The sequence below is a fragment of the Corvus moneduloides genome, chromosome 6 (genome assembly GCF_009650955.1).
Source record: "Corvus moneduloides isolate bCorMon1 chromosome 6, bCorMon1.pri, whole genome shotgun sequence".
Lineage (NCBI taxonomy): Eukaryota > Metazoa > Chordata > Aves > Passeriformes > Corvidae > Corvus > Corvus moneduloides.
In genome coordinates, this window is record NC_045481.1 from 23,321,878 (window position 1) to 23,346,238 (window position 24,361).

General features: G+C 50.7%; 1 protein-coding gene across 3 annotated transcripts in view; it reads right to left on the reverse strand.

Moving 5' to 3' along the window:
• Positions 1-1,100: 1,100 nt before the first annotated feature.
• BATF (basic leucine zipper ATF-like transcription factor) overlaps positions 1,101-24,361 on the reverse strand; it is a 31,813-nt gene continuing 8,552 nt past the window's right edge. The window contains exons 1-5 of one of the 3 annotated variants that reach the window (XM_032111710.1): positions 16,657-23,658; positions 16,308-16,482; positions 11,229-11,581; positions 9,318-9,422; positions 1,101-6,894 (exon numbers count right to left, since the gene is read on the reverse strand). In XM_032111710.1, coding sequence (XP_031967601.1) covers positions 6,688-6,894; positions 9,318-9,422; positions 11,229-11,294 — 378 coding nt within the window. In that variant the 5' untranslated portion in view covers positions 11,295-11,581; positions 16,308-16,482; positions 16,657-23,658 and the 3' untranslated portion in view covers positions 1,101-6,687. Of the gene's footprint in view, positions 6,895-9,317; positions 9,423-11,228; positions 11,582-14,874; positions 16,288-16,307; positions 16,483-16,656; positions 23,659-24,361 lie in introns of those variants that run through there. The other 2 variants (XM_032111711.1, XM_032111712.1) reach the window with 2 other exon arrangements.

A 24,361-nucleotide genomic window follows, 5' to 3' on the forward strand; every position in this document is an offset into this window, starting at 1 on the left:
CTCTCCCACACTGGTTCAGAGATCCAAGGAGTAAGTGAACAAAAGGAGAAAACTGCTAAGGAAAAGCAAATACTCAAGGATTTATGGGATCTTACATCCAGGCACTTCTTTACGTTCCCTTTAAATGGGAAGTATCTAACCTCAAAGGATCGCAGGATGTCCCTTGCTTTCAAACTCTCAGCCTTGTTATTTGTGCCTCTAAATTTCATCATTGCACTTACAAAACCTAACTAGTTCAGCTCTTAGGTGGCTCTATCACATTTTAACTGATAGCATTTAGGGCCAGAAGAACCGTCAGCAGATATCCCACAAAACTTTTCACAATATACACTGCAGGAAAGATTACAAGATCTTTGTCAGTGAAGGGAGAAGGTTTTCTATTGTGTTCAACACCCAAACTGCCTTAGTGATGTTCTTCAGAGGTCAGGTAGTTGTATCATAAGACCAAACGATAAGACTCGAATAGCTGGCAGAGCCACTCATTTTGGGGTCACACCTGGATGCAGTGCTCAGCTGGAGACAGACGGTGCAGCATGGACTGGCAGGGCTGCTGCTCTGGATAAAGCCAGTGGTGCTCCCCGAGAGAGCAGGGAACCCTGCAAGCCCTCTGCTGGCACCTGTAGCTTTCTGCATCCCAAGAGCCACCCAGTATAAAGCCTATAAAGGCAATGGATTAGTTTATTACTGTAGTTTTGATACACAATTATTTCGATACCCTTAAGAATCTTTCCTGTTACATTTTCAGTGTAAAGATCTGGGTACATGAACAGTGGTGGACAACTCCATTCATAACAGTGCAGCAGGCAACCTCTGCAGCACTCAAAATTTTGCAAAAATTACCTTCCTCTACACAAAACACAATGGCTTAGTTGCACAGTCATAAATCTCATCTAGAGAAGACTGCAGACCTACCTCAGAACCACCGAAGTTGTGCAGGGGCTAACTTTGAGCACCAAATCTGTACTGTTCAAAGCTTTAGGCCTTTCAAATTACAGCTAATGGAAGGGAAATAATGTTTTGCTCCCCTTCAGCACATTTCATGTGTAGCTCTCACTCTCTGGGAATTTCATCAAGGATGCATCATCTGTGTCTATTTTACAGGGGCACAAAGAGTTATGGTGATTTGTGTGGCCCTGCCAGGGGCAGAATTTTTTTTCCAGTCTGACACCTTCCAGCCTGGGCTGCAAGGGCTTGCCCAAGAGCAGCTTGAAATTAGCACTTCTTTGCAAATCCAATCATCCTGTTCAAAGCCTGGCTTTAATAGAGTAATGGCTTTAATTTAACCCTGTCCAGTTCAGATGTGATGTTTGTGTGGATGAATCCGGTAAGTTTGAACTGCAAAGAGTAGGTGGGAGGGCACAGCTGAAGTGCTAATATTCACAGCTGCCTCCTTGCAGCAAGAAAAAGATGTAAAAGGAGTGCACAGGATGGAAGAGCACTTGAACGCAAGGTACCTCGAAGGTGCCAGTTTCTGGTTAGTGCACACCCCTCCAGACACAGGGTGCTTATGCTACCTCTGCATGGCCTTCTGCAAACAGATACCAACTTGCTCTGCCCTATTCTCTGATCAGGCCAGATGGGAACCTGCTCTAATCCAAAAACTGTGTAACTGTGGTTAGCCTGCTGTGCTGCTTGAGTATCTAAGCCCACCTCTCAACCGTTGCTTGTGAAAAGCTGTGGAGTTATAGATGGCTGTGAGGAAAGCTGTGCATAAGCTCTGTTATTGGAGCAAACCCACGTCACTCCTCTGCTGTGCACCAGGCACACACATGAGACACGAAGATCTCTTTGTTCAGCTCAGAATAAAAGAAGTGAAAAAAGTGCCAGTTAGCCTCAAAACTCAGCCATAATCTAGATTTACATGCCCAGTCCAGATCAGGGTCACAGATTAACTCCAAATACCAAAGCTTGAAGTATACAAGCCCTTCTTAATCAGCATCCTCCAGCCTCCATCTCAATGAGTCATACAAGTTCATGGCAATGACACAAGAAAAAGATTTGAATCTTCTACTGTTTGCAGCTGACATTAATAATAAAAGAGTGCTGGAAATGTGCATAGCCTCACTGCTGAACTCAGGCATGTCCCTCTTCTTTCTCCCACTCACACTACAGCAAAAAAACGAACCTGGGAAAAGTTCTGAGTACCACAGCACCAAACCACCACTGTTGTGCAGGGAGAAAAGTTGACTGTGTCTTAGAGAAAAGGACAGAACTGGGACAAGAGTTGGGAGGAAGGTGTGTTGTCTCTGCGTGGATGTCTCTGAAGCAGTAGAACTCACAGGAGCTGGTGTGTGCAACCTGAACTGAAAGAAAAATTATAGTCTCATGTTCTAACCCTAACACACTGATTGTAACCCTGCCCTGGCAAGTGATGAATATATGCTCCCTAACATTTACTTGGGTAGGGTTTTTCAGTAACCCAGAAAGCCTTTATGGATACATACAATGCTGCCTCACTGCTCAAATCTCCTCCAGATCACCAATCAATAAGGTGGCAAAAACACAGCAGAACACAGACAAAGTGAGCACAGGGCTGTTCGCTAGGAGAAAGTCTCACCATTTCATGCCATGCTTTGGTTTTTCTCTTCTTGATAGCTTGTGGTTTATAAAAATACTTTGCCTCTTAGCAGTGATTCCTGATCTTCTTTGATCTCTGTGTGCTGAAGTATTAGCATCCAGGCAGCATTTCTGTATGACAAGTGCTGCTTTGTACACTATGATCATTGCAAGAAGCAGAAAGATGGTCTCTTTTGTGGGCTGCTGCTTTGGTTCAGCATGCAGGAGGTTATCCTCTTGCCGATGCAGGCTGGCAGCTCTAATGGAAGTGAATTCTGAGATGGGATTTGCAAAACAAGTGCGTAAATGCTTTGGAGCCACAGCGAAACGGGCAACAGAGCTGCTTAGTCTGCCCTTTGCCAAAAGGAGTGCAGGTGCTGGCTGGGAGCGCTCAGCCTTCGCCCAGCAGAGGCCAGCACACACGCAGTGTTCGGCAGGCTGTGCTTGCAGAGCAGAGCTGTCTCCCTCCTGTCTGGCCTTCCCCGGCTGGAAAAGAGTCTCTCAGCCTCCTGTGAGCACTAGATTATGTACTGCTTTGAGAGAGGTTTTCAGTGAGGAACTATGTAGCGCAACAGAAAGGCGCTGCCATCCTACTGGGGCAGGGACAGGCTTCCACAGGCCCAGCCATCACCCGGTTTATCCAGTTGTGTGCCCAGAAGCATCCCCTTCCCTTGGAGCAGCCAGCACCACAGTGCTCCTGAAGGCTGGGCATGGCCAGATAACATACACTTGAGAAATGCCAGATGCCATGGAAATGAAAATCACAGGAATTGCATTGCTGGTAAGAGCAGACAATCGAAAGCAATTTGCGATTATTGCCTTGGCCACCGCCCTGCACCTTGCTCCTCGTTTAGGTTCATTTGCAGTTCATTTGTGGACAACGGTGAGGGCCACACCAGAGGACAGGCACTTGGCTACTTAGAAATCAAAAGCAGCATGTGAGGAGTCTTGAGGAGAGGCCCAGAGCCCGGGAAAGAGAAGCAAAAGACAGCACCAGTATAGAAGTGAAGGAATTTTCTCACACAGCCTAAGCAAGCAGTTCGTGCAGCTCTGCAAATAGCCTCAGGAAAAGGTCTTTTTTCCAGCCTCTGTTTGAAAGGGTTGAAAGGATATGTTGTCCCTTGCTGCTTGGGTGATAAGGACATTCTCCCAGGAGAACCATTCTTTATAGCATAGAGAGACTGCCTCCCAGACACCTCACAATTACCAGAAGGAAGCAGAGGTCAAAACCGGCTTAAATAATGCAGAGCATGTTCTGTGATCAGGTTTCTGCGGGCAAGACCAGGGCAAAGACAAGTCAAATTGGAAGATGTGTCTCCTAGGAGCAGCAAACGCCAGAATGGCTGGGTTTGGCCTGAACAGCTGAGTGCAACGCCAGTAGGAGGCCTTCTAGCTCACAGACAGCCATGCAAAAGGAGGACACATTAACTGATTATGCCAAGAATATTGTTTAGGTTTTGGAGACGATGTTGTTGCAAACCCGTCTCCCAGTCTCACCACTTGCTGCTTATTTTCGTTCTGAGTTGCAGTACTAAGTCTGAGACGTTACCAGTGAGTTCTGCAGTTCTGTGGGCATTACACAGAACCCCACCCAGTCTGAAGGATCTAGACTTTGACAGCTTTGCAGAAAAGATATTGGCTTCATATCTGTGTGGGCATAGCTGACATATACATCAGGGTAGGACCTTCTCCATCTGCAGCTAAAACCAAGCTTAGCATTTTATAGCCATGAGAAAATAGAAAGGTCACAGCAAGGAAGGAGATCTCTCACTATAGGCAACACTGCAAGCTTTGGTGGGACTCTGTTGCATCCTCCAGCGAAGAGCATGAGCCTGCAGTGCCCTCCACAGCAAATCCCTAGCAAGGTAGCAGTAGCTTTTTTCTCTGACTGTAAACCAGGAAGCTTGGGAACATCAGAATGCTAAGGACTAGCAGAAATGCTAAGGACTAGCAGAAGTGAAAGTGAAAAATCTGGGAGAAAATCCACCAGAAGCTCAAGGAGCAGAAGCAGAGCCTGTAAAGACAAGCTCATTCAGAGCTGGAGTCAGTTGTCTTTCTCAGGCTTTAAAGGACAAATTCCAGAGAAAAGCACCTTGGGAAGAGCCTGTGTAGCCTGACTGGCTCAAAGCATGTTTGAGTTCCTGTGCAAGGAATCAGCAGCTCTGTTTGTTGAACCAATGGTTAGAGTGAAGCCTATTGGTGTGAGATTTTGCAGAGAGGGGTGGTGTAAGACCCACTGAAATTGTTCCTGTAGATATATCCTGCATGTCATATATGCAGAAACCCAGCTCCCTGGCTGGAATAACCACTGTCCTTCCCTAAATGTGCTCATCCCTCATCCCAGAGCCACACAGACAGGGAGGGGCAGTGCAATCACCCATTACTTTTGTAATGGTATTACACTGCTTTTGTAGGGTGGTGACACCCAGGCCAATGTGCTGACACCAGGCATCTCTGACCAGGGTGCTTCCTGTGCTGGCACAGAAACGGGAGGCAGGAGGCTCACAAACCTCTGAACAGACCATGGCAGGAGAAATCACAGTGCTACCTGCACCTAGCCTGAGGACAGCTTGCTGAGGCATGGCAGTATTTGGTTATCATCTTGCTAGTGCAAACCAGAGAGAGAAAATGTGCACAGCACGGCACATTACAGACTTTACCCAACTGCTCATGAGGGCTATGATGATGGGCCAAAACCCATCTGGAAATAGGCTGCTTGTCCGTGCCTGAGAGAAGGATATCTACAAATCTGGTCTATTTCCCTCATTTAAAAGCCTACATCAGCAGCACTGCTTGTGGTACTCTATGCTGAAAAGATTGCAGCTGATGCTCCTTGAAGATGACAGCAGTACTGAGCCACTGCTAGCAACAGAACCCCTGGCAGGTGGGCTTCAGCCTTGTGTATAGAGTGGGGCTGGTAAGTGGGCTGCTGGCTGGTGTGTGGTAAGGTGCAGAGACTGCCTGTATGGACCAGCTTGTGTTTCCAGTAAGTCAAACTCAAAAGTACTAATCTACTCCTCTCTGACCTTTCGGGTTTCATCTATTTCAATGCATGAGGCAGTGCAGCAGCCTTTTGCGGAGCTGTGACTGATGGGCAAGGGGAAAGAATGTAGACTGCAGCTACGTGCCTTAGCAGGGTAGCTTGGAGCAAGAGTCCTGCTAGGTCCTGCTTCTCCTGTGCACTCGAGGACAACATCACCAGCTCCCTCCATACCATGATGCTCCTTCCCAGCTGTGCTGCTGGCCAAGCTGAAGGCTCCATCAGCCCACCAAGACCTGCCTGTGAGCTGGCACAACATGGCAGTGCACCTCCACACATGCAAGGGGAGCAAGGGGAGCATGTGGAGGCATAGCCACCAGTAGCAGGGAGCCAAGAGGGTCAGCAGGGAAGAGACCTGTGATACTACATGGCATGTCACACTCATTAGCCAGGTCCAGTCCTGCAGCAAGGAGGGACCCTTCCTCCCCAGGGACCCCATCACCCCACAAACCATTCTTCCTCAGCCTGTCCAGCCTACGTGCATAGGCCCCCCCTTCTAAATGTGGGGCTCTGATTACTGGCTCTGGATTAGACTCCTGTGCATGCAGGGCTGTTTCCTAGGCTCCAAGTTCTCCCCTCTTGCTGCCTGTGTCTTCAGTGTATCATGCCAGGCCTTAGGAGTAACTCAAATCCTATATTGGAAACAAAGAGTTAAGCATTTTCAATCTTTATTTTACAAAAATAAACCAGTTTTGCCCTGACACTCTGTGGCCCCCAACCTTTCCCTCCACCCCTGCTCCCTTTCCTCTTCTGGAGCTCTGGCTGTTGCGTGCCACAGCCGGCTGCTCTTATGGAGGCTGCCGGCACTGCACACTCCTGTGAGTCTCCCCAAACAAGGACCAGAAAAGGGGGTTGGTGCCCTTTTGTGACTGCCTCTTCTTCCCAGAATCCAAGCTGGAAACGGTCCAAAGATGCCTCATGGTGGCTCTGCCATTTCTGCACAGGGAGCAAGTCTTAGGCAAATCACTCAGAGTACATATCAAGAAGGAATGTCTGTCCGTCCAATTCCTTCCCTTGGATGGAAAAGCAAGCCCCACGAAGTTACTTCTTGCCATCAGTGGAGCTGGCATGCTGCTGTCCTGCTGGCTGGCTCAGTGTTGGAAGCGTGGGGAGCTAATGTGGGGCTGGTGAAAAGAGTGTGTGGCATAAAGCACTTCTGGAGGCGGTGGAGGGGATGCCAGGATGGAGCAGAGCGGTTCATGGGAGCTCAGCATTGAGGTGAAGTGCTTCATTTCCTCTGTCAGCTGCTTGATCTCCCGGCGCAGGGCAGCATTCTGTCTCTCCAAGTCTTCACTCTCCTGAGGAGACAAAACCACAGGGGCTTCCTCAGCGTGGGACCCATAGGATGAGCTGGGGACACGAGGCTTGCGGTCCTGTGCCTCTCTGCCCCACAGAATTTCCAGAATGATATATTTCTGGTAAATTCATCACAGAGCCACGCCTGGGCAAACCCTCCTCCCCCAGCTGGCCAGGCCGGGTGTGGGTGCGATGCTGGCAGCCCCAGCCACGCTCCCCGGCCTCAGCTTACGAGAATTGACTGTGGCTTGTTCCCGCCCAGGCTTTCTCGCTCCCTCTCATGCACACATACATCTCCGGGCGCTTCCCGGGCAGCCCAGCCCCCGGGGGAGAGCACGTTGAATAACCGCCGTCTTTAACCAGAAAACCACCTGTCACAGGAAACCTGTCATTGCCCTGGAAAGAAGAGACTCACTGCTTCCTGCTAGCAGCCGGGGAAAGCAGCGGCACGATGGGGAGGAAGGGGAGACGCTTGAGTCAGAAGAAAAGAGAAACTGAGGCCTCAGAAGAACTGAATTAATACTGGTATTAATGAGAATAACAACAAAGGGGTTAATAATGATGTTCAGCCTTGTCTCAACACTACTGAAAGCATCAACGCCTTTGCTACCTCTGCTTCTGCTGAAGTGCAGCCAGCTCCAGGCTGAAGCACTGCAGGCATCAACTGACCACGGAGCCAGCAGCCTGGGCAGGACCAAAGGACTGGAAACTCAGCTGAGAGAGCTAAAGCAGGATGCAGCACTTGGAGGCTCTGGAAAGCTGCACCACCACATTGGCAAAGCAAACCTTCTGCTCGCCCCTCTGCTGCTACGCTGATTCCTGATGGTGCCCACTCCATGCACAGGTCGAAATGCACCCAGCAATCGCAGCAGGAGCTCACACAGCAAACAGCATCGCTCAGGTGTGACCAAACAGTTTGGAAATCATGACTGTTGTTGAACTCAGGAATTGATGGGAATCACCCAGAGGCCAGGAGTCCCAGTTTTCCCATGACTCATTCTCCTCAAAACACAAGCTAGAAAACCCTGGGGCAGATGGAGCTGGTGGCTCCTTTCATACCACCATAGCTCAAACTGAGCCATGCTTTTCTGGGAAGAACCACATCAGAGAAACAAAGTCCCTGATGCAGAATCCACCAAAGACAAAGAGCACTCAGGGAATGAACCTAGGAGCAGCACGGGGTCACTGTCCACTGGAATTGAAAAAAATTAGCAGAGATTTACCATCCATCTTCTACTTGCCTCCCTGCATTTTTTCATCTACCTGTCGGGATCCAAAATGGGCTTAGCCCACTGCCCCATCCCAATGGGAAGGCAAGGACTGTGTGTTATCAATGCTAGCTTGAGCAGTAGTAATCTCATAAGCAAGTGGTTTGTTATCTGCTCTAAGAAAAGCAGCCCAATTCTGGTTGGTGCACAGCTAGGCAGGATTTTCCAGGCAGAAGCTCAGAGCCCATTCCTACCCCTAGGATTACTGTGGAGAGAGCAGTGACCTCAAGGAAATGGTGGTTTTTCACCTCTCTCAGACATAGTTGCCCAGAGCCTTTGCTGCTGGCAGATGTAATGCAATCAGCCTAGAGCCATGTCAGCTCTAAAAGGCTCATCAGCTACTGAGAAAAGAGTGAAATCTGTCTTGAACCCAGCTCCAACTATGGGCTAAGGGCACTATGTAAGGAGGAAGGTTCAGAACTGGATTCTCAGGAATTGTTTCCAGTAATGGGAATATGGGGGAATATGAAGACTGCTAAATCAAAGGACTTTTTTTGAACATGAGCTCAACTAGCACTTTTCAAAGGACAGCCAAGCCCAGCACAGGGATAAAGATGGTTTCTGGCCACTGCAGGCTGCGTGTTCTTCATCTTTCCCACCAGTGGCCCAAAATACATTGGACTGCACTTATCAATGTGCAAAATGCAAAGTATCCCAGACCTTATGCTCTGACACTGATTACATACTCCTGCCCAAACACACACAGCCAGAAGTGACCATTCCTCCCGAAAGGCAAGACATCTAATTGTTCACACTGGGAAGAGCTGTGGGGGTGCCCACAGTGCCACAGAAAAGTACCCTTGTATGCTGTTGCACCTCTGCATAAGTGGTGGCATGAATCCCAAACCTGGGGAGAGCCAGCCCAGGTGAGACTGTGCTTTCAAAGAGCTCAGTCAGAAGAGGTTGGGAAAGGAAATCGGTGATGAAAGACTGAGAGATAAAGATGGATTCAAAACTAGCTGCAAAACTAAACGCTTCCGTGGCCGTTGTCCTGGGCTGTGTGCTCTCGCTGCAGGCACTGACTCCTTCATCCTGCCCTGGCCTCACTTCTCCTGTCCTGCCTCCACTGAGCATCTCTGCTCCAAGTCCCAGGGGAAAAGCACATTGTCTCCTCTGAGTCCTCAGCACCAGGGATGAGAAAGGGTGGGAGTGCTCACCAAGTGCAGTGTGTCTGCTTTCTGGGTCTGCCTCAGGCGGCTCTTCTGGGCAGCAATTCGATTCTTCTCCCTCCTTTGGACTTTCCTCATGTCATCAGAAGAGTCCTAGGGAAACAAGGCATGGAAATGACTGGGTAATTCTCTCCCTCACCCTTCTTCTGTTATTTGCTGTGAAAGGGACACAGCAGATAACATCACTGAAGCACAGGACATGGGCTACACACCCTCCACACCAGTATAAAGCCATAGTCCAGGGGATGTGTGATACTTTTAGTACCCCTGTTGCCAGGAGAGGCACATCTGACATCCTTGGGGATCCCAGAACAGCTGGGAAATGACCACTCTCCCTTCACCAACACAGAGCCTGGGATACATTTTGATGGACCAGAGTAAGGACCTCCCTCTGGAAGAAAGACAATTTGATTTCTTGTACAGAAAACATTTTCCTTTCCTGTCTCTCTGCAGGGTAATGGCTCTGCAGACATTCCAGCTCCTTGGCTATACCATTTTTCCAGATATTCAGCCTGTGTTTTCCTCTTTTCACCCCTGAAGGCCCCTCCCTTCTCCATCACCCTCCTGCCTCAGGCTTTATTTGTTGCAGACCCTCACAACACAATATGGCCCCTGCTTTCTTAACTAGACAGACTCAGAGCTTTTGTTTTTAACACAGATCTTATTTGCTCCACCTCTCTGATCTCTGTCCTTGCTCTTTTCTGGAGTCCCTTGGTAGCAATGCCTGCAGTGCTGACTGCAACACTCCCAAGCCCCTTAAGCAGGGGAGAACAGAGGTCTCCAGGCTTCAGGTCATGAGCTTCATGCACCAGTCATTCTCTGCTGAGATCTGGTCCTGCTGCTGCCTTCTGACAGTTGAAACTGTCACACAGACTTTCATCTTCTATTTTCATATTGCACTGCCCCTCTTGTGGACTCTTTAGCATTCACACCACCACTTCTCCACAAGACTACAAAACTCAGCCACAAAAGTTATCTTCCCAGCCCATCTATCTGTCCACATCCTCCCCCCCCTCCCCCCAACCCAAGATATTTTTCTTCTTTGAACTTAACCGTTTTATCCTTGCCTTCAATACCCTGAAAATGTCTCAGATATAGCAGCTCCCACATCCTGCATCTAGTCCGGTCCCTATCGTTTGGAAAACCTTGTGCTTTATCCCTGTCTTTACCAGGATGCATTCCCATCCTTGTTTGGAAGCCAAAAATCATCTGCCCTGATGATCCCCAAGATTTCTGAGCAAAGTCTCAGGCGCTTGCTCTTGTTGCCAGCCCTAGACAGATGGCAAATGACAGATAACATAAAGTTTAGCCAGAAAAGGCAGTGAGAATACCTCAGACTTGTGTCTGTATCTGCCAGCAAAAAACCTACCATTAAGGTATGCCATGCAAAATCCCTCTGTGAAGCATCACTAACACGAAAAACCTCTGAGGCTGAACAGTAAAGAAAGCAGATCCAAAGCAGCAGGGCTTTTCTGGGTCCCGAGTGCTGTCCACAGAAGCAGGAAGCAGGCAGGCTGCCCCTGAGACACCCTGGTCCATGGCCAGGAGGTGCCTGCTCAGGCTCCTCACTAGAGCACCGACTCACGCCGAAGCTTCCTGCCTGCCTGGCATGTATCACAGGACCCACCATGCCTGGGGGTCCTGGGCCCCCAGCTGCCCCTGGCATAGCCCCAGGTAACCAGGTCATCTCTCTCTGCCCATACCCAGCTCTGTGGCTGGAGCTTCTGCCAGGGCCCTTGGCTGAGTCCTGCATCTCTCTCCCCACAGCCATTCTTAGAAAGCTCTGCCATATTGCCCTGTGAAAACACCGACAGTGGGTGCCACCCTACTTCCTGCCCACTCGTGGCCCCCTGAAATACTCTCCAGCTGGGGAGAGCTGGGGAACAACCCCTGCTTTACCTGCTTGCTGGGAGGGGGAGACTGGCTGAAGCTGCTGGAATCACTGCTGTCAGAGCTGTGGGGCATGGCTGCTGTTTCTGGCTCCCAGGGTCTCTTCAGCTTACGTTGTGCTCTTGGTGTGCCTGCCTTCTGTCTTGCTTCTCTGCCTCTCCTCTGTCCTCCTCTGTCACCTCTGATATGGCCCTTGGTTCCCTGCTCTCACTCGTCTCGGAAGCACTCTGTCCTTCTGCGCAGCACTCCGACACTTTCGCTGCCTCTCCTCTCAGAGCCTCTGCACCTTCCCTTTAGGTCTCAGCCTCCTTGTGGTTTCTCAGAACCTTGGGGATGTAAGCTGAAAGTCACGTGGCCGGAAACTTTAAGGCAAAGAAGAAAAGTTACAGAAGAAGAAAAAAGTTTTTAAAAACCAATTTTAAAAAAAAGAAGAAGAAGAAAAGCACATCTGGGAAAAATGTGCTTCAAAATAGCCTGAAAAACCCCCGAAAAACACCTTCAGGCAGTTGAAAAACAACGCGATGGGTTTTCTCTGAGACAAACAGCAGAGATGGAAAGGAAGAAAAGCCCCAGCTCTGGCTGTGATACTTGGACCTTCAAAGGAGGGCAGTGCGGAGGAGGTGCCACTGGGAGCCCCAGAAATTCCAGGGACACTGTGTCCCATGCCAGCCCTGTGCAGGCAGGAGGTCAGTCCAGCCCCAGGCAACCTCAGTCACCCCAACACAGCTGAGGAAATTCCCAGGCAGACACACATCTCCCCACAACCCTCCCACCCCCTCCTGCCGCCCCCACACCATTGACGTGGGTCCCGGGGAGGGGACGGGTACCCTCAGCAGGTGCCACATAAACACTGTTAGTGCAGGTGGTTCACATGGGCACGGCGAAGCACCAGTCCCATTTAAGAAGAAAGGCTCAGGGTCATAGGATGTTTGGACTGGATTTGGGTGGGACTAGTATTTTCTATAAAGCAAAGCTATTTAGCACTCTAAAACATTCATTAGTATGTCACCACTGACCCATAAAGGAATATCAGCCCTGGCAGACAAAGTGCTGTAAACATAAGAATCTATGGATCAGACCATGCAGACAGCAGCAAGGAGGAGCTGCTTTGGATCCCCTTCTTTGTTCCCGGTCTGTGCTCTCTGGGACTACTTCTATCCTTAGTACAAGCCTCAGAAGACTAAAGATGTGCAATCAGCCCCTAGGACAGCAATACCTCAGGGGTACCCTCGGAGTACCCCATGCTAGTGGCTCTGGAGGTGACAATGCAGGAGTAGGAGGTGCCAAAGCAGGGACCATTTGCTTTCTGATCTGCTCATGTCACCAGATCCAGCAGGATGAGCCACGGTCACGTGCCAACAGGCTCTCCATCCACAGACAGGACCACACGACTTTGGAGCTGCTAAGTTCTTGCATGTGCAATAAGGAGCAGATCTAGAAACAGGCATGAACCCACTCACAGTAACACACTCCTGTGGAAAACAGCAATTCCCAGTTCCCAACTTACTGAGTTTTGTTGCCTGTGAGTGTTTTGTTTGCATTTCTCCTGCCTCAAGCAGGAACAGCTAGCAAGTCTCAGCAGCAGGGCATAGGCCAGGGCACTTGAGATGCAGTGGTCATTAGGGCAAGAGTATTGGCAGATTTGGGGTTGCAGCTGTACTGCAGCACAGAAAGCACACTTGCAGAGAAGTATGTGCAGACTTGCATGGGTACTGCTGGCATTTCTTCCCATCCTTGCCACTCATGGAGCCAACACAGGAACAAACATGGCCAAAACCAAGAACTGCATAGGGCTGGCTGCAGGCTGAGTGGTTCAGGGACATCTCTTGGCTTAGCTCCAGTAGCAAAACTACTCCATTTTGGCCTATTTGCCCCTTTAGAAACATCCTGTGGCACTGGTGTTCTACCCTTAAGCCCTTTTATCTGAACATTTCACAGCATTGAGTGTATTTTTCCTCCTGGTGGCTATATGGAAATGCTAGGGTCCACCACACATTTTAACATGTCTGCAAGGGTTTGCTCGGCATGATCCACCCTGAGGGACCCAATTTCCTGGAATGCAGCCCCCCTGTAGCACGCAGGGCTCTTCTGGTGCAGCTGGCTCTGGAAATGGAGTAGCCAAAGGCATTGGTGAGGTGAGAGATGTTGAGTTCAGGTCTCCCAAGGCACCGGCCAGCAGCACAACCCTTGAAGGACCCATTAGCTCACTGCATCACTACACTTCCTCTGAATTCTGCAACCCTGTGCAGCACTTCCTTTCCAGGAAGCACACTGCAGGATTCCCACTCTCCCAAGGAAACCACACTCCTCTGCTGGTGAGCAGGTCTCAGAGACTGCCTGGCCTGTCCTGCTCTGCAGGTTGCTGGATGGAGGGAGCTCCTTCCTCAGAGAAAAATATCCTTATTCCATTATTGGGCAAATTAGGTGAATTCCTTCCTTTTGTATCTAGCAAGGCCAGCATCTGGGAGACAGTTGGGAAGGTGGTGGGGCTGTTGGCAGAAGGTGGTGAGGGTAGCTGAATGTCCTGGCAGGAGCTGGACAGTTAGTGCAAAACTGTCCAGAATGTGGCTGTGGCAAAGGCTGTTCTTAGATCCACAGGAGGGAGGTTTTGAGTGCACCTTGGTTTGCCCAGAGCTGGGCTTTTCTTAACAGCTGATGAACACACCTCAGGAGAGAGCAACAGCACAGGAGAGGGTTTGGACAACTGGCCTTTCTGAGCAGGGCTAAGAGAGCATCCTTTTTCCTGCCTTGTCCAAACACTCTCTTTGCCCTTGAACTGGCCATGCTATTAATGAATTCCTGCCACTTATGAGCAAGTAAGTGTCTGTAAGTGAGACAAGTGTCTCTTGGTGGGAAGATGGGCAGAGCTTTCACAATGCTTCTCTGGGCTGGGCTGGACCCATGTTGTCTCCTCACAGGCAGTGAGATCCCCCTGCCATTTCTCTGGTCAGAGACATGATCCCCCAACCCAGAGCAGCAGAAACCACCAGTATGGCTCCACCAGCATCTGCTTACAGCTCTGTGGGAACTGCCCTGGGCACCTGCTGCAGGCACAACATGGGGAGCTGATTTCCTGCTGCCCCTGCCCAGGCTCCCCACCACTATGAGGGGGAGCTTCAGGAGCCAGTCTCCTAATCTCTGTGCTTGACTTAGGTGACTAAATTTATACTGTGAATAACATCCCCTGACTTCCTCTCTGGGATCATTTCATTTTCTTTGATCTTAATCACAGGAGCTGTGATATCATCGTCAGTGGCACTGGAAAAACTCACCAGTGCTAGGCTACTGCCATACCAGCAGCTTGATGGAGAAAGGATATTTCCAGAGGTTTTTAGGGGAAGGACAGGGCCAACCAGTCCTGTATTTGTCCCTTGTGAATTACAGCAGGCAATGCTGAAGGGAGTCTGGTTCTCCCAGGACACTGGCTGCAGGGACTCTGGAGCCTGGGCTTAGTGTGATCTCAGCCGTGGAGAAATGGTTTGAAAGCAGCAAGATGCAGTTCAGCAAGAACAAATGCAAATGTAAAGCAAAGCGAGCTGTAGGTAGAAGATCTGGAGAGTAACCAATGGGGCAGCAGAATAGCGGGGAAAAATCCGGGGGTTGCAGAGCATCAAAAACTGAAGCTTTGCCAGCAGCAAAGGGGCCAGGTATTGACCTGGGGTTCTGGGGCAAGGCAGAGGAGGCGACTGCCTTGTGCTGCCTGTGCAGGGTCAGGACCCGTTCAGAGTCCCAGGCCAAGAAGTGAAGTAGTCTGGAAGAAAAACAATACAAAGGATAAACACACAGAAATATTGTACTAAGAGAAAGGAGTGAAGAAATTTGGCCCATTTAGCCTAGAAAAGAGAAGTTTTGGGGGTGGGAAGTGGGTGGTGAGCAAGGAACAGTCTTTCATATGTTGTAATGGAAAGGGTGGTCAGCTGCTGTCTGTGCAGCCAAAGCAGGGTAAGAAGCAACAGGCTCCAACTGTGGCAGGAAAGGTGGAGGTCTGATGTTCGAAACAAGATGAAGTTAGAAGACCTTGGGATGGGCAATTCAGGAAAGTTATTCAAGCCCCTTTATATGAAGTGACTGGGGAGAAACCTCTCTCGAAAAAAGTCCAGGTTGAATCCTGCCTCTGTGGGATGGATTATATTATGAGTTATGTTTCCAGGGTTTCAATAAGGAAAAATAAATTTAAAAAAAAAACCTACTGGGATGGGTTCCTCAGAACCAAGAGAGCACATAGGGTATTTTTCAGCCAGGACCTTTGCTTCAAAACCTCTTTCCCCATGTCCCACCTGTGCAACCATCTTCCTCAGCACAGGTGGGTCCTGGAGTTTCCTTGTAAACCTGCTGCTCCAGAGCTCTTTCCTGCAGCAGGCTTATGACAGCAACATTCAAAACTGCATCTCACCCCATTCATCCCACTCATCTTGTTTGCACAGCCATTCAGTGCATAGTGCTATTTAAAAATCCAGCCTAGACCAGTTACCAGATTCAGCCTCCTGTAAACCACCGAGGTTGTTTCTGCTTCACATGTAGCATTTTATGCAAATAATTTCTTACAATATTCGGACAATTGCAACAACGTGCTTATAATTCCCCACATAAGTTTGAAGACTTTTGCATAGAAATCAGTGCTGAGTTGAGATGTTAAGCAAATGGCTGTGTTGAACGAAGTCCCTGCTCTCTACCAGACACTTTTGCCATGTCCCGCTCTGCCAGCACATGTTGTCCTGTCTGTGAGGTGTGCAGCTTCCCCAGTCTCTGTCACCAGGGCTATTTCATCTTGACTGAGCTCAGTGTGAGAGTGAGGTTGTGCCAGGAGAGCTGAAGCATAGGCCCACCAAATTCATCCCACTTGGTGCAGAACAAACACCAATGCTTTCAGTCCTTACTCGGTGCAACCAGCCAATGTCCAGGAAACAGGTACGTTACACCCCGAATGTCTGATAAATGACAAGGGCTGTAGTCAAGCACTCAAAACTATGGAAATCCCGTAATTGAATCCCTACAGCACACTGCATTTACACCCTCATGCTGTGTAACATGCTGTGCTCTGTAGCTGCGTGGTCCACTAGGGTTTATTCCTTGGGATGGCTGTGTTACCTTCATCTTGTCCTGCAGCCAGCCTGCTCCAACATCCTGCTTTTCCATTTCTTCACAGATTCTTTCTAATGTTCATCACTTCAGCACTGAATGAGTGTTTCAGGGTTATTTATGAAGCTGTTTTCTCAGCCACCTTTTCAGGTCCGAAGTGGGGGATGAGGGGATGGAGTTATACCTATTTAACAGGTGCAAAATAAGAGACAAAAAGAAATTTAAGTCATAAGTACTCATTCATTTGGATACACATTTTGAACCAACTAGAATCTAAATTTTTCAGTGATTTTGGCACTATATAGCACTTAATTTAGCCAAACCCCAGATCCTGATGTCTGTGACTGCATCTGCAAACCTTTAGCACTTCTGTAAAGCAGCTCTGGGAAATGAGGAAGATGCAGCTGCTCCTTTGAAAGCTCTTGCTTATGTGGCTCACCGACTCACAGAGTAACTTCGAGGCAGGGGTAGACACAGACCCAGCTCTCCAGGGAGGCATCAGCGGTCTACCCAGGAGAACGTCCTTTCTTTCTGCAGTCTCTTGCTTCACCAACTTGATAGGAGCTTCCCAGCCCTGCTAAGAAAGGAGGCAGCCTAGCTGTCCAACTTATTGCTCCCTCCAGCCAAGGTCCAGCCTGGGTGCTGAAGAGGTGGCAATCCAGGGCAAACTGCAGGAAATTATCATATGCACAAGACAGCTGAGCTAGGCTGCCCAGGCAAACCCATTTCTGGCAATTTCTAGGTCTTTGGTACTTGGCTTTGCCACTTTCCTGTGGGTTTTTTTTTTTGAATGTCATTAGTAATGCATTTTTTGTGTCCATATTTTAAAAGAAGAAAACTGTAGAAAGAAAACGCCACATGTGCTAGCTTTCCAGATACGGACACCGAGCTCCAGGTAGATGGGGTCCATCTGACTCCACTGGAGAAGAAGAGCAAGCCTGGCTAGAGCTCCCAGCTGAAGGGTTGACAGGAGGTTGGCAGGGTCAGATGTCCTGCGCATACAGGAGTTTCAGTCTCAAGACACAGATTATGAGAGTTCACAGATTATTAGAGTATTTTGAAGGGATTAACCACATTCTCCTTCCCCTGTCCTGTACAGATGAACTGGTTGTGTCTTTAGTTGATCAACCTCTAATCTGTTCCTGGCAAGGACTTAGCACCTCATGAGCAAGTACTCAGATGTACACTCACAAGAGTCTCCAGGTCAGCAGATCCCAAACCCTGGTAGAGTACATCCATTCAAGGCCAAACTTTCTCTCACTGCTATCTTCACAGGCTTTGTCTACCTCCTGGGATCGGTCAAAAATGGACCAGATCACCCAGCCACGCTTGGGACACTGAAAAGGTCCAGCTATCAGACGCCCCCCAGTCAAGCAGGGTGTCTTTGTTTCCGCTGCCTGGGCTGAGCCCACCAGTTGAACTATCCAAGCGCATGGACAGGGTGTGTGGAGGGTGCAGATGTTGTCTGACGGTTTGACTCATCTCGGAGGTAGTCTCGTTCAGTGATGACGGGGAAGGCCCAAAGAGGAAGGGCAGTGACCCGTTTAACCAGAAGGGCTGATCCACCCGGGGTAGACTTACTGGTGATGGCAAGGGGCCATGGCCCCAGCTTCCTTCGTGCTTTCCAGTGTGTGCATTTCCAGGCCACACAAGAGCAGGAGAGGCACATGCGCCTGTTCAGCCTGACCATGGTGGCAGCAGGACTCAGCCTTGGGCCTCTGCTACTGCTGCAGTGAATCCAACTGCAACGACCAAGCAGCAAAAGTTGTGCTCCCAGGGGATGAACAATGCCTGATGGAGGATCTGATGTTCACTGGGCATTGGTTGAAACCATGATCCATGGCATGGGGGTGGATGGTGAATGCATCACTTGTCTCTTAAATTAATACATGACTCTTGAGTGTATTACGTTGCTGCTTCATGACTCCATTCTGAGGAAAATGTTCTTCAATACCACCCATCACCACAAAACACGTTCAAGACTCCCAAGGATGGAGTACAGCTTATTTAGGGCATGTTCTTGCAGATAGACTCTGAGACACCCACCTCAGCAGGAGATGGCTGTGAACAACACTCATGCTAGTACTGTACTTCCACCCCAATGGGATCTGCTTCACTTTTGGATTACGGGGCTGTGTGCACTGGTTTTCCCTTCTCTCCACCCAACTTGGTGGGAACAAGAGCTTCCCAAACCTTCAGCTCGTGCAGCATGGTTGGAGGAGGTGTTCAGCACAAGCAGCTGTGCTGACGGGCTCACATGCAGTGAGCTTGTGCCCAGGTGTGTGTGGTGCTTGTATAAGCAGTGCCAGAGCCCAGCACGTCGGAGGCAGCGTGGGGGAGGACGGGCAGCATGGGGCAGAGTGGCTGTGAAGGAGAGGACTGGGGAGCTGTGCAGAAGGTACACGCAGTGCCTGTGCAAGTAGCACTGAATGGCAGAGCCATACTGGCAGAGTTATCAAAGCACACAAATGGGTATAAGCCCCATCAGCCTGGACAGTGCACCCTGGCACACACAGCTCTCGCCTGCTGCCAGCTCTCTGGGAGACAACGCAGAGTCCCAGAGCAGGCTGCTGGGGGAGGCAGCAGCAGGGCTGAGCCCCTGACCCACACCTGGTCCATCCCCCAGCCAGGGCTCTTCAATGCCTTTTTGAGAAAAACACAAGGAAGGAGGCCCATGGTCCAACGCCCAAACACCAAGGGAGGCCTTGCTTAGTGCTGGCTATTTCAGAGGGCTTGTGAAGTCCCACAGGTTTCCCCAGGGGCTGGGAGCAGCAGATGGAGGGAGGGAAAGGGAGCAGTTTCAGATGATCATCAATCCTGTACTTTCCACCCTTGCATTTTGGTACCCTGGCAAGAGAGAGGCGATCTGTAATCAGCCTCCTGGGACATGGCTGCTTTTCCTACAGCTTTGTCCATGGCTGCCAACACCAGTGCCCAGACACAGGTGACCTGCAGCCTCCCATGGCACCTCATCCCTGATGGTGCTTTGGAGGTGGGATGAGGGAGAAGTGCTACACCCTAAGACATGCCAGTAGTGATGGTGCAAGGCCCTGACTTGAAGACTTGGTCCTCCTGGTGTCACTAATAGTGCCAAAATTGGTTTCAAAGAAGGGACGGTAAAAAAGAAACTCCTTGCCACCATTCTTTACCCAAACCCCAAAGTAGATGTCCAAGAATCATCCCATCTTTCATCTTATTTAAGCCAAACTTTTTAACTTCAGTTTTGGGTATCCCTGTTTTTCATATCAATATCTGATTCTTTGTGAGCCCTCTGAAGCTGTTGGCCAGCAGGGCATCTTGTCCACCTGCACAAACCAGTTTTCTGGCTCTGTGAGAAGTGTGTCAGTTTACCAGTGTGAAATGAGTTGTCTTTCCATTTCTTTGAACATCTTGTGAGGGGGTGAGCAGAGGAACAGACTTATCTCTAAGCCAGGGATTGCTCTGCACATCTCTATCATGTGGCATTTCACTGGTTTCCACTCTGAACTGGTGGGACTTTTAGTCCCTACATAGGGAAATTTTCCTGCAGTCCTAATTTAGGTCAGCACCCATCTTTGGATGTCTCCTGATTTCACAGCAGGGAAGACAGAAGCAAACACAGCAGCCCAGGGAAGCTTCCTCCCATCTACTATGGCATTACAGTTATAAAGGATAGATGTGCTCTTCTTCATCCCATTCCTCATGTAGCCTTTCCCCACTGCTGCACAGTGAGAGGGACCCACCAACTAGCTCTATCTTGAATTTGGAGCACAGCCTTGAACCCTTTGGCACTCTCATCTAAACTTCCCCGGTGCCAGCTGGCACTTAGGGACACTCCAGAGCATGGCTGGGAGAAATGCTGAGGTGCTGCTACCCCAGCATGCAAACTCAGCTGCCGAGCAGCGCAGGACCCTGCAGCCACAGCAGACAGTTGCTATCAGGTGAGGAAATGTGCTGCTCCAAAGCCCTGCCTGAATGAGGCTCCATGTCACACAGGGTACACTGGCAGCTTGCTTTGCTCCTAAACTTGTGCACGTAATCCAGCGACCTGCAGGTATTTAACAGACAGCAGAACAGTGCCTGCATCCACTTTACAGACACAGAGAACGCCTTGCACCTGCAGCTGAGGTAGTTAGTTTGGACCAGTGAGTTTAGCTTTGCCAGCCTGTTACACTGGCTGCATGGGGTGCCATCATGCTGCCCAGCCATAGAGCAGTGCCAGCATGCACCAGCACATGACTACCTTAGCCACTCATCCATTATCTGCTGGCTGGAGCTAGAGAGTGAATCAGGTCACTGCCTCCAGGGAAAGTCTGCACAGAAGAAAAGGGATGCCTCACTTGGCAAACACCTGCATAATGAAGCAGTGCCTCTGCCTGGCACCCACAGAGTTTGCCTCTGTCACAGAAGTCAGTAGCCCACGTACTGAGAGGCACCTGCCGATACCCACACGTTAGCTCTAGTGCAAACCCCCTCTTGCTGCTTGTCTAGTCACCAAGTGTTCAGCATCACCCTGAGATGAGCTGTCAGTAGCCATTTTATCCTCAACCAGAAACTACATGTTAGCCTGCTAGTGGCTCCACTGGATTTGGGAGCCTGCAGACCTACAGCACAGCCTTGCTGCCCAGGTCTTTCTGACAACCTCATGACATTTCAGCACAAGCAGGTGTCCAGCAAATCCAACCAGCCCAGATGATGCTGCTGGAATTGGGGCCATGGCAAAGCAGAGGCAGGAACTGCAGTGTCAGGAGTCAGGACTTCCCCTGACGGTGTCACAGATGACAACTCAGCAAGTTCATTCTGCAGAAACTAGATAACATCAGCACAAGGTGGTGGTTACTGGCAAACGATCCTGTTCCTGAAGCCTCATCTGAGACGTGACAGGCTGCAGTGAAACCTCATTGTCAAACAGACCCAAACTCTGCTTTTGCTGAAACCCATGTGGGCTTCTGGAAGTAGCTTCATGATGGTATCTCCTAGGAGCCAGGGCTGGAAAAGTGCATCACCTTGCTAACACAGGGCCTTTTTGTCTAGCAGAGTCCCTTGAACTAGACAGCGATGCAGAGCTGTCAGTCTTACCCACAGTGATCCATCTCCTGCCTTCACCACCAAATTAGCCCATCACTTTAGCTAATTGGGAATAACTTCTTGCTCACCCTGACAGATAAAGGCTCAGGGTCGTTAAGCTCTCTCACCCCACAATCACACACTGCATCTTCAGCCCAAACTCAGCCCCAGGTGATGCATGGGCTGCAAAGCCTGGTTCTGGCCTTTGTGAGCTGCTTGGTGTCTCCCTGCCAGCCTCAGCTCCATCTCCTTCACCACCTTCTCCCCACGTGTGTGGTGAGGAGCTGAAATGTGCCTGTGCTGGGCAGGAGACCCAGCCCTGTGCGGGCAGAGCCACTGAGGCTGTCACAGGCACTGAGGCTTGGGGAAGCATCACAGGCACTGGCTGTGCCTGGAATTACAGCTCAGTTGCAGTGGAGGAGTCTGCCCAAGCTGACAGGTGCTCCCAGGCTTCTGCTCCTGGGGATTCAGATGCAGAGAAAAGGCAAACTCCAGACATGATGTCATGGGTGCCAGCCCTTCCTGGTGGCCCTGACCAGCAAGACCTCCTAGCTGTAGGGAAGGATCTTTTCCTCATATGGAAAGTGTTGGTGGCAGAGGTGCTGACAGCAAGCTCCCTGCCCATGGGGCTGACTACACCTCTGACAGCAGCTGTCCTGCCTGCCTCCATCACCCCCCCTGGGAAATTATCCTGGTCACCCCACCAGCCACATGGTATGGGGAGACTCATGCCCCTAACCAGGGACAAGTGACCTACCCTGCTCTGCCCACAGAGCAGTTTCCCAAGCCCAGCAGGAGCAGGATGCCTCCATGCGAGCATGGGATGCACATGGATCCATTCCCTTGGCTTGTGCCCACCTCCCACCCTCCTGCCCCCATGCTTCACTTGCCAGCAACCAGTGATCACAAATAAGCAAAAAGTGTGCAAAGCCACTGGGAGCCAGGTGATGCTTCCAGGCTCAGAGAAGCAGCAGCTGGTTTTTCTCATTTCTCTGTGAGCATCCTGGCAGCATAGTTTTCCCTGGCTCCAGTCCTGTGCCCAGCCATGGGCCATGATGGTGCCAGTACTGCTCAGCAGAGTCTGGCACCCATGGTAATCAAAGCAGTTTCCGTGACTCTTGGTAAATATCAAGGCTGGGGATTTTTGGGGCTTGTTTTCCAGCAAGTTGAGTAGAAGAACCAATAAGGACAAAGACAAATGAACCTGTTGCCCTTGGCTCAAAATGAAACAAGAGAGACAGGTCACTAGCAAAGGTTAGTTAATACCACTTACCGCAGTGTTATGGAGTCGCCCTCAGCCCCTGACAAGAAGGGCAGAGGAGGCAATTTTCCATAGACAAAGTGAGAACAATATTGTGAAAGCTGCAAAATAATGACCTCCAAGCATCTTCTGCCCATGACCAGCTGCAAGCCAGGGGAGGGAGGGGCTGGGTGCCCCCATCCCAAGGACTGCACACATACCTTGCTCACAAGGGGATGGGGGCAGTGGGTTGGGAGAGGATGAGGAGGAAAGGAAGAGGGCCACAATGAAGCTTTGGGAGAATGATGGCCTGCTCAACCTCTTCAGGATGAGCTGATTGCAGGAGAGAGGGGTGAGGAGCTGGCAAAACGCTTCTGGAGAAACCAAGTTCTTGCTGTCCATGGGCCCTGACACTTTTCAGGGGTCCAGCAAGAAGAAGAGGGTCAGGAATGCAGTGTGGAGCACTCACACCAAACTACTGTAGCTGGACTCCCAACCCACTACCCCCGCACTGCCTCAGTGCCTGGTGATTTGAGACACTTCAGGAGTGAAGACGAAAGGGTGGCTTTGCAGAGGGAACTGGGGTAGTCTGTGAAGGACACCAGAGAGCTGTTGCAAGCATCAGAACAATGGAAAAGTAACACGGCTCACCTGCCTGGCATTCACGAAAAATATGGGATCACATTACTCTGGAGAGAGCTCTGGCCTCACCTAGGGAGTGTGAGAAGGAGCACGAGAGTTATGACCTGAATGTGGATCTCACAAAACAGAAGATGGGCATGTCCTGGAGGAGGTTGCTGGCACCCTGGAAATTCCTGCTGGTGGTCCTGGTTGTTGAGCCACCTCAGGTATCTCAGAAGCAGAGAGGCCTGCAGGTGAAATGGCTGAGAAGCACCAGTGTTGCCAAGTGGGCTCACATGTTTAACAAGAACTATCTGACACCATAGGATGGCACCATGAACCATAGAATGACAGAAAGGTTTGAATTGAATGAGCTCGTTAAAGGTCATCTAGTTTCAAGCACCTGGGACTCCTTCCACTAGACCAGGTTGCTCAGAGCCCTGTCCAACCCGGCCATGAAGACTTCCAGGGATGGGGCATTCATCACTTCCCTGGACAACCTGTTCTAGTGCCTCACCCTCCTCATTTTAAAAAGTTCTTATATACAATCCAAATCCTTTTTCAGTTTAAAACTCTTGCTCCTTGTCCTATCACCACAATCCCTGGTAAAATGTCCCTCTCCAGCTTACTCATAGACCTTTAGGTACTGGAAAGGTGCTCTGAGGTGCCCCCAGAGCCTCTTCTTCTCCCGACTGAACAGCCCCAGCTCTCCCTGCCTTTCCTCATAGGAGAGGTGCTCCACACCCCTGCCCGCTCGGACCCGCTCTGAGAGCCGCCCGCCGGGCCGGGGGCGGTCAGTGCTCGGTCAGTGCTCCCAAGCCGGCGCTCCGGGCCGTGACCGAGCGGGAGCGGTGCCGGCCCCGTCCGGCCGCACAGCCCGGCCCGGCCCCGCCGCTCCCGCGGCGCCTCCTGCCGGCGGCCCCGGCCCCGCCGCCGCTTCCCGCCCCGCCGAGCGCACGGCGGCCCTGCCCGCGCCCGGGGAGCGGCGGGGCCGGGGCGGCGGCGGCTGCGGGCGGTGTGAGGAGCGAGGCGGCGAGAGCGGCCGGCACGGGGGGCAGAGCGAGAGGAACCGGCCTCCGCAGCCCGGTGCCCGCGCACTGCCGCATCCCGCCCGCCGACGGGCTCCTGCGCCCGGCTCCAGACACCTCGTGTGCGG